The sequence below is a fragment of the Stenella coeruleoalba genome, assembly GCF_951394435.1.
Source record: "Stenella coeruleoalba genome assembly, chromosome: 2".
Lineage (NCBI taxonomy): Eukaryota > Metazoa > Chordata > Mammalia > Artiodactyla > Delphinidae > Stenella > Stenella coeruleoalba.
In genome coordinates, this window is record NC_137147.1 from 110,541,119 (window position 1) to 110,555,299 (window position 14,181).

Below are 14,181 nucleotides of genomic sequence, written 5' to 3' on the forward strand. Positions count from 1 at the left end.
AGACCCCCGAGCCATGGACCACCTGGCCAGAGAATCATAAACCAGAGTCATCCTGACTCCCGAAACCCTGATTAAGAAATGTCGCAAGATGATGATTAAACCCAGTTTCCTTGTTCTTCCCCTTTAAGATATCCCTATCTCAAAGACCACTTCCTTGCTTGGTGCCCTGCAATAAACCCTTACTTTGCTGCAAACACCCGCTGTCAGAGTTTGACTTTCTGCGCTGCAGGCACATAAGCCCTTGCTCGGTTACAAAAATATGCAGCATCCAATGAAGTAAAATTCACAATGTCTAACATCCAATTAAAAAAATTACCTCAAATGCAGAAAAGCAAGAAGACACAAGCCATAATAAAAACTCAATCAATTGAAGCCGACTCATAATCAACATAGAACATTAGAAATAGCAGATATATAATTCTAGTATATATCTAGATTAGTATATTCCACATGTTCAAAAATCAAGAGGAAATGCTGAACATGTTACGTAGAGATGTGGAAGATGTTTAAAAAAAAAAACCCAAACTGAACTTTTAAGGATGAAGACTATTGATATAATGTCTGCAATGAAAATATACACTGGATTAGATTAATAACAAGATTTCAGAGCAAAACAGATTAGATGGGCAAAAATAAAGAACAGTGAATTTGAAAACATAGCAATAGAAACAAAATGAAAGAAAGAGAAAAATTTTTTGAATAAAAATGAAGACAGTGAGGTGTAGGATAACTTGAAGTAGCCTAGTATAAGTGTGATTGAAATCCCCAAAGGAGGGAAGAGACCAAAAAAAGCTGTAGAAATAATGAACAAAAATTTTCAAATTTTGATGAAAACTAAGAAGAAAAACCCTAGCAAATTAAAAATGAAGAAATTTATACCAAGGCACATCATGATCAAACTGCTCAAAACTAGTGATAAAGACAAAATCTGAAATGCAGCCAGAGATAGAAAGGCATGCATAGAGGAACAAAGTAAAGGACAAGAGATTTCCTGAAGGAAACAGCAGAAGTGAGAAGACAGTGAAGCAACATCTTAAATGTACTGACAGCAAAAAATTTGTCAATTAAGAATTCCAGGCCAAAAAGCATATCTTTCAATAAATGAAGGTGAAGGAATTCCCTGGTGGTTCAGTGGTTAGGACTCTGTTCTTTCACTGCCAAGGGCCTGGGTTCAATCCCTGGTTGGGGAACTAAGATCCTGCAAGCTGCGAGGCCAAACAAACAAACAAACACAAATAAATAAATAAATAAAGGTGAAATAAAGAATATTTAGACATACAAAAACTGAAAGAATTCATCAGCAGCAGACCAGCATTATAAGAAACAATGTTAAAGGAAGGCCTTCAGGCAGAAGAAAAATGGCATCAGAGAGAAATGTGAATCTACACAAAGGAATGAAAAGCACTGGATGATAGCTATGTAGGTAAATATAAAAGACTTTCTCTTACTATTTAAATTCCTTTAAAAGATATCTAAAATGTTTAAACTAAAATAATAATGTGGGCTTCCCTGGTACCCAACAACAGCAGGATACAAATTATTTTTTAAGTACACTTGAAACATTTATCAAGAAAAATCATATTCTGGGCCATAAACAAGTCTTAATAAATTTATAAGTCATACAAATTATGTTCTCTGATCATACAGAAATTATTTTAGAAATCAATAACAGATATTTAGAGGTATACAAAACCTCAAAATATTAGGAAATATTTCTTAATAACTTATCAATCACTACTACATACCTATTACAATGGCTCAAATTTTTTAAAAAATATTGACAGTATGAAATACTTGTGAAGATGCAGAGCAATTGGACTCTCATACATGGATGGCTGTTAGGAATGCCAAGTGATACCATCACTCTGGAAAAGGGTTTGGCAGTGTCTTATAAAGTTGAACATATATTAATCATATGACCCAGGAATACCACCCCTGAGTGTCTACTCTAAGAGTATGAAAACTTGTGGGCACAAAAAAGCCTGTACACAAAGTGTTTATAGCAGTTCTATTTATAATTACCCCAAATGGGAAACAATCCAAATGTCCTTCACCAGGTGAATAGACAAACCAACTGTGTTATATCCACATAATGGAATACTACTCAGTAATAAAAAGGGGAGAACTACTGATACATACAAAAACATGGATGAATCTCAAAGGCATTTTGCTGAATAAAAGAAACCAGTCTAAAAATTTATGTGCAGTGATTCCATTTACAAGGCATTCTTGAAAATCAAAATGAGTAATGGAGAACAGATCGGTGGTTGGCAGGAGTTATAAGTGGAGGAGGGATGATGTTATTTAATGTTATTTAGAAAGGACAGCATGAGGGAATTTTTTTGGGTAGTGTGGGACGGTTTTATCCATACTGGAAAGAACTATGTAAAGCTGTCTTTATTTATAATCAGACAAATGATTATCTATAGAGAAAACCTGATGTAATCTTTTAAAAAAAATCTACTAGAACTAATAAATGAAGTTAGCAAGGTTGCAGGATAAAAGTTCAATATACAAAAACCTCCTATATTTCTACACACTGACAACAAGCAATAAAAAATTGAAATTAAAAATGCTATTATACTATTTATAATAGTATAAAAATATGAAATACTTAAGGTTAAATTTGACAAAAGATGTACAAGGCCTGTACCCTGAAAGCTGTAAAATACCACTAAGAGAAGACCTAAATAAATGGAGAGAGAGAGACCTTACTCATGGGTTGGAAGATTCAACTTTTTTAGGATGTCAGTTCTCCCCAAATTGATTTATAAAATCAAAGCAATCCCTATGATAATCCCAGTTGGCATTTTTTTTTAGAAATTAAGAAGCTGATGTTATACTTCATATGAAAATGCAAAGTACCTAGAATAGCCAAGATAACTTAGAAAAAGAAAGAATTAGAGGACCATCACTACCTACTTCAAGACTTATAAAGCCAGAGTAATCAAGACAGTGTGGTATTGGCATCAAAAAAGACAACAAATAACAAGTGTTGGTGAGGATGTGGAGAAAAGGGAACCCTCATGCACTGTTGGTGGGAATGTAAATTGGTGAAGTCACTACAGAAAATAGTATGGAAGTTCCTCAAAAAATTAAAAATAGAACTACCATACGATCCAGTAATTCCACTTCTGGATATTTTCCCAAAGAAAACAAAACAAAACAAAAACTATTTTGAAAAGATATATGCACCCTATGTTCATTGCAGCATTATTCACAATAGCCAAGATACAGAAGCAACCTAAGTCCCCACCGATAGATGAATGGATAAAGAAGTTGTGATATACACAATGAATATTAGTCAGCCATAAAAAAGAATAAAACCTTGCCATTTGCAACAACAGGTATGGACCTAGAGGGTACTATGCTAAGTGAAGTAAGTCAGACAGAGAAAGACAAATACTGTGTGATTTCACTTATATGTGGAATCTAAAAAACGAGACAAGTGAACAAACAAAACAAAACAAACAAAAAAAAAGAGTCATAGATACAGAGAACAAACAGGTGGTTGCCAGAAGGGATGGGGGTGGGAGGATAAGTGAAATAGGTGAGGTAAATGAAGAGGTACAAAAAAAAAAAGACAAATAGATCAATGAAACTGAATAGAGAATACAGAATTAGACCCACACAGATATGGACAGTTTATTTTTGACAAAGGTGCAAAGATAATTCAGTGGAAAAGGGATAATCCTTTCAATAAATAATGCTGCCTCAGTTAGATATCCATATGGGAAAAAAAGAACTCCAATCCATACCTTGCACTATATACAAAAATTAATTCAAAGTAGATCACAGGCCTAAATATAAAACTTAAAACTATAAAACTTCTAGAAGAGAACTCAGGAGAAAACCTTTGCAATCTTCAGTTAGACAAAGATTCCTTAGAAATGACATTAAAGCACAATCTATAAGAACAAATTGATAATTTGAACCTTTCAAAAATAAACTTATTCTCTTCAAAAGACACTTAAGAGAATAAAAGGTAGCCCAAAGACTGGGAGAAAATATTTGTAGGTCATATATATGATAAAGTGCTTGAGTTCAGAATATTTTGAAAACTCTTAAAACTCAGTAATAAGAAAATGATGCAATTTTTAAAAATGGAAAAAAGATTTGCATTGACACTTAACCAAAGAAGATACACATAAGGCAAACAGGCATATTAAAAGATGTTCAACATGGTTAATCATCATAGAAATGCAAATTGTAATTACACATGTATTAGAAAGCCTGAAGTTAGAAAGATAGACCATACCAAGTGTTGTCGAGGATGAGGAGAAGCTGGAACTCTTCCACCTGCTGCTGGGAAAGTAAAATAGTACAGTGTAGAAAACAGTTAGCAATTTCTTAGAAAGTTAAGTTTACACCTACCACAATAGCCAGTCATTCTACTCCTAGGTGTGATATAAGGGAACTGAAATCATATGTCCATACATAGACTTGTAAATGAACATTCATTACAGCTCTACTTGTAGGAGCTCCAAACTGGAAACAACCCAAATGTTTATCATAGGTGAATAGATAAACTCCTATATATTCACATCCCATATTCAGCGGGAACACGAAATAGTAGAGTCACTTTGGAAGACAGCTTGGCAGTTTCTTACAAAGCTGAATATACACTTAACATGATTCAGCAATCCCATTCCTACATATTTATGCAAGAAAAATTAAAACATGTTTCATATGAAAATCTGTGCTTAAATATTTATAGCAGCTTTATAATTGTCTCAAACTGGAAACAACACAAATGTATTTCAGTGGATAAAGAGATAACAAAGTATGGTACATCCATCCAATGGAATACCACTCAGCAATAAAAATGTACAAACTACTGACATACACAACATAGATGAAACTCAAATGCATTAATGCTAAGTGAAAGAAATCAGAAAATGCTACATACTAAATGATTCAATTTATGATACAGTGGAAAAGGCAGAATTGTAGGTATAGAAAACAAACTATATAAATCTGTGTTTAGGAGCACCCTGTGCTCATCTCTATCATCTAACGCATCACTGTGTTGTACTTTCCCATTTTTCTGTGTCCCTCATTAATCTATTGCCCTAGGCCTAGAGCTTAGCACTGTGGTTGGTACAGTGCTAGCACTGAAATTCTTATTGCTTGCAGTATTGCCCTGCTCTGGGACATGAATTAAGAGAATACTTCTGGTTCTCTTCCAGGCACTCCCTTCTGCAAAGGATGAGTAATTCGTGGGGTAAAGAGGCTATCCCCACCCAAAGCCTAAACTGCCCCTCTTCTGGAGTCTAGACCATGTTCAGGGTACCTGTACTCCTGGAATTTACTGCCCAAACGATGCCAGGTTCTGCATGAGCCTCTTTCCCAGCTTTCTCTGGAGGGCAGAGAAATGGGTGCTAATATGGGCACCCCTAGACCTGAAAGGTGGACAAGGCATGGCGCTTTGCAGGATAATGGGCAGAACTTGCATGTGGCTTGGAGTATCCACACTATGTATGCAAGGCCCCTCTCAGTGATGTAAGTGGGAGCCAGAAGTGGGGTGGAAAGGGCTGGGAAAGGACTGGAGATCAGCTCTCCCCGCAGTACCATATTCTAGCCATGTTTCCAGGTATTCCAAGGAGTCCAAGAATCCTGAATGTTAAACTGGACTTCTTGATCATTATGACGGTACATTTGTCCAGGAAGGAGAAAAGAACGTAGCTTATTCCAACAATTTGTTACCTTGATTTAAACATTTAAACATGGTTTGTGGGTTTCTATTTGTACTGTTACCCAGGGCCTGCAAATGTTAGGTGCAGGCCTGACCACGGGAATAAAGATTACAAAAATAGATGACCTTACTTTGTGACTATAGGTTGTACATTTTATAAAATTACTGCTATGGAATGAGTGGGGCTTCATGTCTTCAGCCCTCACAGAAGGAACGTTCAGTGGTGCAATTGCATTTTAATCTCTTTTTGCCCCAACTTTGTTCGCGTTAACCCTTTTAGAATTTCCTCAAGTAGCAATCTTCTTTCAGTGTTAATAATCCTAACAGAAAATTCTCTCACTTTACCCAGCTCTCCTGCTAAAATACACTCCATGAATTGGCTTATTTCTGCTCTAACCATTTCCTTCCCCAGATCTGGAGCTGGTGCTGCTAATGGAAACGGAGGCACAGAGCTGGGAAACGATTAGGCTTCTCAGTTCCCAAGCAAAAGTTCAGAGGAATCTCCATTCGGGATTCCGCTGGGGGTCCCTGGGTACCCGAGATCCGAGGGGAGGCGCGGGGCGTCCCGGGGAAGGGAGGAGACGGGCTCCCTCTGATCGCCCTCTAGGAGATCCTAGAGATAGAGGAGAGTCCTGGGACAAGTGAGGAGCCGCTGCACCCGAGGGCAAAAGCCGAAGTTTCGCTCACCTGGGCCGGCAGCTTGACGTTGCCTTAGTAACCACAACTTCCGGCCCCAAACCGGAAGCCCGAGAAGTTGCTCTTCGGAAAGCGCACCCGCCCCCACGGGGGTGGGGAGACTTGGGTCCTCTGGGTGGCAGAGACTGACAGTTCCGTGGGGACTCGTCAGCAGCCCTTGAGGACTCGCAAAAGAACCCGGTGCCACTCTTGTCCTTGGGCTGGGTGCCATGGACGCCTTCATCCGCTTCACCAACCAGACCCAGGGCCGGGACCGACTCTTCAGGTGAGTCCGGTGCCCGCGGCCTCTAGCCCTTCCCCGTCCCTCAACCCGGTACAAGGTTCCCTGTTCTCCGGCATCCGGAGAAGGAAGTAGCAGCCCAGTGGACGAAAGCAGGAAGGACGCTGCCGGCTCCCGGAGGGAGTGTGGTCCGGAGCCCCTCCTCACCCTAAATTCAGTGGGGCTGGGCCGAACGCACCGCGTCCGGTCCCGAGCCTCGTGCCCCAAAGTCCCGCAGCCGCTTCGGGGGCGCTGGCAGTTAAACCAGCAGTTAAACCAGCCGACGAACCCTCCTCTCCTAACCTGAGAAAGACGGTTTTCTCCGCCCAACATTCTTCCGAGGAATTATTTAAGAGAAACTCTGGGTTGACATTTATGACCAGTGAAGCCAACACTTGTATTTATCTTCCGTTCTTGTCCCGTATATCTCATTGAGATAGCGCATGTGAAATAGTTTTGTGAACTGTAAAATAGTGTGGAGAGCCTCAGAAAGAACTACTGCACCTCTAAGGTACACGAAAATATTAAAGAGATTGCGACTTTAATACTAATTCATGATGTTTCTTTTAGGAATTTGGTTGAGTCTTGCTCAATAATAAGAAATTAGTCACAGTTACAGTTCTATTTAACAGCTTTTCCTTCTTCTGGGTGTACAAGTGCTAATACACACAGATCAGTAGTAGCCCCAATAATTATGAGACTTTTGGAAGCGGACTTAATGCCAGACGTTGTTCTCAGTGTGTTACAACTATTAACCCATTTAACCCTCAACACAACCCTATTAGGTTAAATTCTCTGAATCATCCCCATTTATGTGAAACGGGGAAACTGAAGTAGAAGGTTAATAGGGACTAAGTGACTGAACTGAGCGATTTAGAACTACACAGTTGAGCCTCCCTGGTGGCGCAGTGGTTGAGAGTCCGACTGGCGATGCAGGGGACACGGGTTCGTGCCCCAGTCCGGGAAGGTCCCACATGCTGTGGAGCGGCTGGGCCCGTGAGCCATGGCCGCTGAGCCTGTGCGTCTAGAGTCTGTGCTCCGCAGCGGGAGAGGCCACAACAGTGAGAGGCCCGCGTACTGCAAAAGCAAACAAACAAAAAACGGTTGACTCGGGGCCCACTTCTTTAACTACCAAGCCATACTATCTTTCTAATTAATTTGATAGATTTTCAGAATGGTTGCATTATGTACAAACGTTATTAAAATAGAAGCCTACAAATCCAATGTACTTAGAATGTACCCTGCAAATTTTATCAGTGAGGTTGGTTAATAAATAATTGTTTAGGGGAATTCCCTGGCGTTCCAGTAGTTAGGACTCTGCACTTCCACTGCAGAGGGCACGGGTTCGATCCCTGGTCAGGGAACTAGGATCCCACATGCTGTGGCAAAAAAATAATAAAAAATAAATAATTGTTTAAGATATACTTATTTAGCAAGATGTGAGATCTCTAGTATTCATTTCCTAATCCCCTTGGTGATCTATAGCTTCTTTGAACACACTGGCATTCAAGAAAATAATGCCTTGTGTTTGGACGCATTCCTATTATTAGACCAGATCTGAAAAAGGGGGATTCATTGACCTGACCAGCTTGAGCCCTCTATCCAGGAAGCATGCTTAAAAGAGAAGGAGAGATTGTTTCTTTTTACTTCATTCACAATAACAAGTTCACCATTTTGGAAAATGTGCTATATTTTTATTGAGAATAATATTTATAGCATAAAGGGATTCAAATGCGGTTACAGGACAGCAGGAGACAGGCATCTACCTACTTTATTTACTAGACTGCCAAATGCATTTAGATGTTTATGTGATATAAAAATTTTTGTTATGTTTCTGTTGGTAAGGCATTGCTATTTGTACTCATGACAATAATCACTTTATTGAATATTTAGTATTATTAAACAGGAGTCTGTATTTTATATAAAATACTAATTAGTTTCGAAAGACAAATCTGTACTTATTTATGTATTGGTGTGTATTTGGTCCTTTTATAAAAAGTTAAGCAATATGCAAATGGTGGACTTTTCATTTGGCTGTGGTTTGAGTGTGTGACCTGTCACATAAGTAGTTGGTAAAAAATATCCTTTTAGAAATTTGAAAATCTTTTAGAAATTTACACTGGAAGAAATAAAGAATATGGATCTTTGCAGACTTAACATTTTTGTGCAGTTTTACTACTTTGACTATATCCATTTCTCTGTGCCAGCAAGAGGCCTTCTGAGGAGCTGTTCACTGTATTATTGCAGAGTTTTCTTTCATTACCCTTGTGTTGCATTTCCATGACATGTTCTACCCTTTAGCCCTGTGGAGTGACTCTTGCAGAATTTTGCTCTTGTAAGAGCTGCTACATGAGAAATTGTCTTGGAAACTTTGCTTTTAGCAGGACATGTTTCTCCTTCCCCTACTTCATGAGTCAAATTTTATTTGGTTTGTAAATCGTTCTCCTCATTTTGTTTCCATTTCAGAGCCACTCAGTACACATGCATGTTGCTTAGATATTTGTTAGAGCCTAAAGCTGACAAAGAGGAGGTTGTTATGAAGCTCAAGAAACTGGAGTCCAGTGTGAGCACTGGCCGTAAATGTAAGTACCCTGTCCCTTGAGGGACAGTGGCTCCTGGTTTAGAATCCTCAGACCTTGTAATTCACAAAATATTTCCTAGGTCATGATTTTCTAGTCAATCAACTTTATTGATGAAGTTCACCAGTAAGGCTGCCCTCATGGAATGACAGGCCAAAAGGATTGAATGTTTTGCTGCACACCATTCACAAACACCCTCCTATGTTCACATTTGGTTCTACATTATATCTTTCTGCTTAATCATAACCAGTGGGACATGCAATGTGTTAGTTCACCTTTAGTTCTTAGAATCACAAAACGTTCTGGCAATCTTTGACATGAGCTTCTGGCTCCTGGGAACCCTCGAAGAATAGAATAGCTATATCCTTGACCCCCTGCCTTTTTCCCTTCTCTTGAGGGATTGCTAGAGGAAATGGATGGATACATTTTCTTAAGTCATTTGTGGGATTGTTTCATGTTAATGCCAAAAAGTGGTCAGTGCTTTGTACTCATTTAATTCACTTGAGTACCTGCTTCATATAGATATAGTCCAGAGCTTTATGGGAGAACTAAGATCACATGGTATAATGATCTAAGATTTAGTACCAAATATGTTGGTTGGGGTAGAGAAAAAGAAAGATGTTTGGAGGAGATGGAACTTGAGGTGTGGCAAGAGAGAGAAGGATTAGGAGAACATTCTTGAAGGGTGGTTTCCTCTAGTGGAGGCTCAGGACTGTTCTGGGCAAACCATTGTATTGAGGATCAATGAGAAAACTAGTTTGATGGAAACAAGACTTAGATTGTCAAGCAGAGGGATGGGGAGGAGCTTTTCTGGATGGCTTGGAAAGCCAAGATTAGAAGTTCTCAGGCTCTTTGGAATGTTGGAGCTCAAAGGTCCTTTAAAGATCACTAGTCTCTGAAGTCTAGAAAAGACTTACCCAAGGTCACTAAGTTAGTGCAACAGCCAGAACTGGAACCCAGGATTATTCATTACATATTTTGTGTTATTTTTGATAAAATAATACAAAACATTTTTCTGAGATCATAAGTTTCCTGAGGGTAGCTACTTCTGAGCGTTTGCTGAGTCTAAGATATAGTCACTTAGGGAAAATAGTTCTTTTGTATCCTCCATGATGTTTAGGACTATAACTTACTCTGAGAAGGTGCTCAGTAAATATTTATTGATTGATGCATCCCTGATTAATTGAGTTACATGCTCAGATAAAGGACATGCCCTTGCAATGGTTGATTTAATTGAATTAGGAGTCACATATGACAGTATTATTAGTTGTGTTATCCACTAAATCCTACCATCTCTACTTTGTCTTTTTGACAGTAGGGAGCCAAAGGGGCTTTGGACCAGAGAAATGGCAGTATGATAATGGTTTTTTTTTTTTTAAAGCAATCTTTTAACTGGAAAGTAAGTACAGTGTAAGGTATCAGACTCTCCAAAAGAATGTTGCATCTGGAGTTCATGTAATTTGCAGTACCTTCCTTCTAAAGAAGTGTAGCTGGTGATATTCATATGTAACAATCCACACTTATGATTGACCTTTGCCTAAAGTGTGTAGTAAGTCATTGTTAATGTAGTCATTGAAATGGAGGCAATAAGTTTAAAGAGTCACTGTCTTTTTTACATTCCAGGATCATTTTAGGTGTCCTTAACATACTGTACAGTCCTCCTTTCCTGAGCAAAGACTGAGCCTCAGAGGGCGGTCAGTTGTTAAAAAAAAACAGTGCTGCTGCTGGTGGGAATGTGAATTGGTACAGCCACTATGGAGAACAGTATGGAGGTTCCTTAAAAAACTACAAATAGAACTACGATATGACCCAGCAATCCCACTACTGGGCATATACCTGAGAAAACCATAATTCAAAAAGAGTCATGTACCAAAATGTTCATTGCAGCTCTATTTACAATAGCCCGGAGATGGAAACAACCTAAGTGTCCATCATCGGATGAATGGATAGAGAAGATGTGGCACATGTATACAATGGAATATTACTCAGCCATAAAAAGAAACGAAATTGAGCTATTTGTAATGAGGTGGATAGACCTAGAGTCTGTCATACAGAGTGAAGTAAGTCAGAAAGAGAAAGACAAACACCGTATGCTAACACATATATATGGAATTTAAGAAAAAAAAATGTCGTGAAGAACCTAGGGGTAAGACAGGAATAAAGACACAGACCTACTAGAGAATGGACTTGAGGATATGGGAAGGGGGAAGGGTAAGCTGGGACAAAGCGAGAGAGAGGCATGGACATATATACACTACCAGACGTAAGGTAGATAGCTAGTGGGAGGCAGCCGCATAGCACAGGGAGATCAGCTCGGTGCTTTGTGACCGCCTAGAGGGGTGGGATAAGGAGGGTGGGAGGGAGGGAGACGCAAGAGGGAAGAGATATGGGAACATATGTATATGTATAACTGATTCACTTTGTTATAAAGCAGAAACTAACACACCATTGTAAAGCAAGTATACTCCAATAAAGATGTAAAAAAAAAGAAAAAAAAAGAAAGTGCTGACCCCTCACCCTGATGCAGGGATTCTGCCTGTAAAATCCTATTACATACTGATTAAATAACTGTTAACTCTTGTGGGTTCTTCTTGCAGGGTTCAGACTAGGCAATGTGGTACATGCTGTACAGATGATTCAGCAGAGCAGTCATGCCACTGACCTAGTGCCCCGCATCTGCCTAATATTAGCCAGCCTGAACCGTGTGATTTATTTCATCTGTGACACCATCCTTTTTGTGAGGAGTGTAGGGCTCGCCTCTGGCATTAACAAAGAGAAATGGCGAATGTGGGCTGCACGCCATTACTACTATTCTCTTCTGCTGAGCCTGGTCAGGGATCTGTATGAAATCTCCCTGCAGATGGAACAGGTTGCACACGACAGATCAAAGAAGGAGAAATCACCATCCCAGGATCCTCTTGTGTATAGCGTGGCTGATGAGGAAACAGAATGGCTCCAGTCCTTTCTTCTTCTCTTATTCCAATCTCTGAAGAAGCATCCTCCCTTGCTCCTGGACACAGTGAAGAACTTCTGTGATATCCTGAACCCTTTGGACCAGCTGGGGATCTATAAGTCCAATCCTGGCATCATAGGCCTTGGAGGTCTCGTGTCCTCTATAGCAGGCATCATCACTGTGGCGTATCCTCAGATGAAACTGAAGACCCGCTGAGGTTGTTTCAGACTGAAGACTAGTACCTGCTTTGAAGACAACCTGTTAGTGAAATGGACATTTGCATTAGATACAGCCATGTCACACTGTGCTTACAGACTTAGTCACATGAGCACTGAGTGACCTGTGATGTGAACAGAGGTGGGGCCAAGAATGGTGGAGGGAAGAACATGAAGGTTTATGTGTTTTCTAGAGCGCTGGAGTGACTTCTGAATTTCTGAGTATTTTTCCTTCATCTAATGTTTATCGAGCATCTTTTATGTGCATGTTAGGAACTTAGTGGTTGCTGAATGGATAAAAATTAAGAGAAAAATTGAAAAGGATCCAAACTAACAAGTGGACACTAATATAACTAACTTTTGGGCCATGTGCCTCACTACTTTTGCCCAACTACAGTATGTCTGATACACACCCTCTCTCAGATTTAGTGGAGGCCCCTTATTCTCTGATCAGTTATCCCACTTCCTCCATAGCTGCCAGTGCCAGGATGGAGGAGAGCTGGGTTTATAGCCTCTTAACTTGGCTTTTACATCACTGCGCTCCTGTCTTTCCTCTGTCTAGTAGTAAAATCAGAAGTGCATCAGGCACCTTCATGGTATAAATTGTGTCTTTAAGTAGCGCAGTAAGGAAACAAAAAATCAGAAGCAGATAGAAAGGACTTGAGGTAGAAATAATGTGGAAAGTTACAGTTGGTGCCTGCAGGTTTCCCTGTGACAGATGAGGAGACTTGAGGTTAAAACTGAGGACATAACCTCATTTCTCTGACTCCCAATCCAGTGCTCTTTCCATATTTCACTGCCTTCCTGATTGAGTGGAAGTGCAAGACTCTCCAGAATCCTGTGCGAAAAGCCTTTTTTAGAACCTTTGTTGGTCAGTGGTTTATATTCTGTTCTACAAAAATTAAAACTATATCTAGAAACACCAGCAGGATGGTTTTATTTAAAACCATATAACATTTTGGGCACTTACGCGTTAATTTTCATCAAAATTTGTGCAGTTAAGAAATTTCACGAATACGATGAAATTCTACTATATTCGACAATAAATCAGAGTTCGTATTTGTAGGGTGGTTGGGGGAGGTGGAGAAGAGCAGTAAGGGGCAAGAGAAGAGGACAGTAGAACGATGAGTTGATGCCACTTGCTCGTGTTCCTACTTCTCATCTTGGATGTTGGGTTCTTATTTGTGATTACAGATCCTCTTAATTTGAGGCAAGTGAGGTAGAGAAATAGGGTACCATCAGGTAAGAGGTCAGTGTCAGTCCTGCCAGTAAAGCCATCTGACAGGACTGGATGGAAAGGAGAAAAGAAATGTGCACTAAGTAAATTTCCCATAAATGTGATTGAGATTCTTAAAAAGTAGACTCAGGTCCTTGGCTCTCTATTTTTAAAGTGACCAATCAAGATATGGGATTTGAGAAAGAACATTTCGGGAATTTTAAGAGAAAAGCTGCTAGATCAGGGCAAATAAAAAATTTAACTATTTTTACTTTGTCCAGATCTTCTACTGTAACAAATTATGTCTAATAAACTTATAGACAAAATTTATTCATGTATCTGTGAATGTGTTCTGGGAATGGAGAAGAGTTAAAAATAAGGTGATCCAAAGATAATCAGAGTCTACACAGTTGGTAGAGTGAGTTCTGGTAAAATAAGCTCTTGGCTGGAAGATCCAAGCTCAGGAAGAGGATGAAGGAAGATTTAAATGTAGAACGTCCAGGTTGAAAGAGACCTCTAAGACAATCTCATCCAGACTGCTAGCCAGGAGAGGGTCCTCTATATCATC

The 14,181-nt window shown here is 39.5% G+C and overlaps 2 protein-coding genes across 3 annotated transcripts in view; one reads left to right on the top strand and one right to left on the bottom strand.

Moving 5' to 3' along the window:
- Positions 1 to 6,547, bottom strand: part of WDR93 (WD repeat domain 93) — a 41,104-nt gene extending 34,557 nt beyond the window's left edge. Inside the window, exons 1-2 of the mRNA XM_079914087.1 lie at positions 6,383 to 6,547; positions 4,259 to 4,302 (exon numbers count right to left, since the gene is read on the bottom strand). The gene's annotated coding sequence lies outside the window, so the exon portion shown is untranslated. The remainder of the gene's footprint in view (positions 1 to 4,258; positions 4,303 to 6,382) is intronic.
- The window catches only part of PEX11A (peroxisomal biogenesis factor 11 alpha), a 59,839-nt gene extending 46,500 nt beyond the window's left edge, over positions 1 to 13,339 (top strand). Inside the window, exons 1-3 of one of the 2 annotated variants that reach the window (XM_079914084.1) lie at positions 6,455 to 6,656; positions 9,117 to 9,232; positions 11,827 to 13,339. In XM_079914084.1, coding sequence (XP_079770210.1) covers positions 6,601 to 6,656; positions 9,117 to 9,232; positions 11,827 to 12,398 — 744 coding nt within the window. In that variant the 5' untranslated portion in view covers positions 6,455 to 6,600 and the 3' untranslated portion in view covers positions 12,399 to 13,339. Of the gene's footprint in view, positions 1 to 6,454; positions 6,657 to 9,116; positions 9,233 to 11,826 lie in introns of those variants that run through there. The other variant, XM_079914085.1, reaches the window with a different exon arrangement.
- Positions 13,340 to 14,181: the final 842 nt, after the last annotated feature.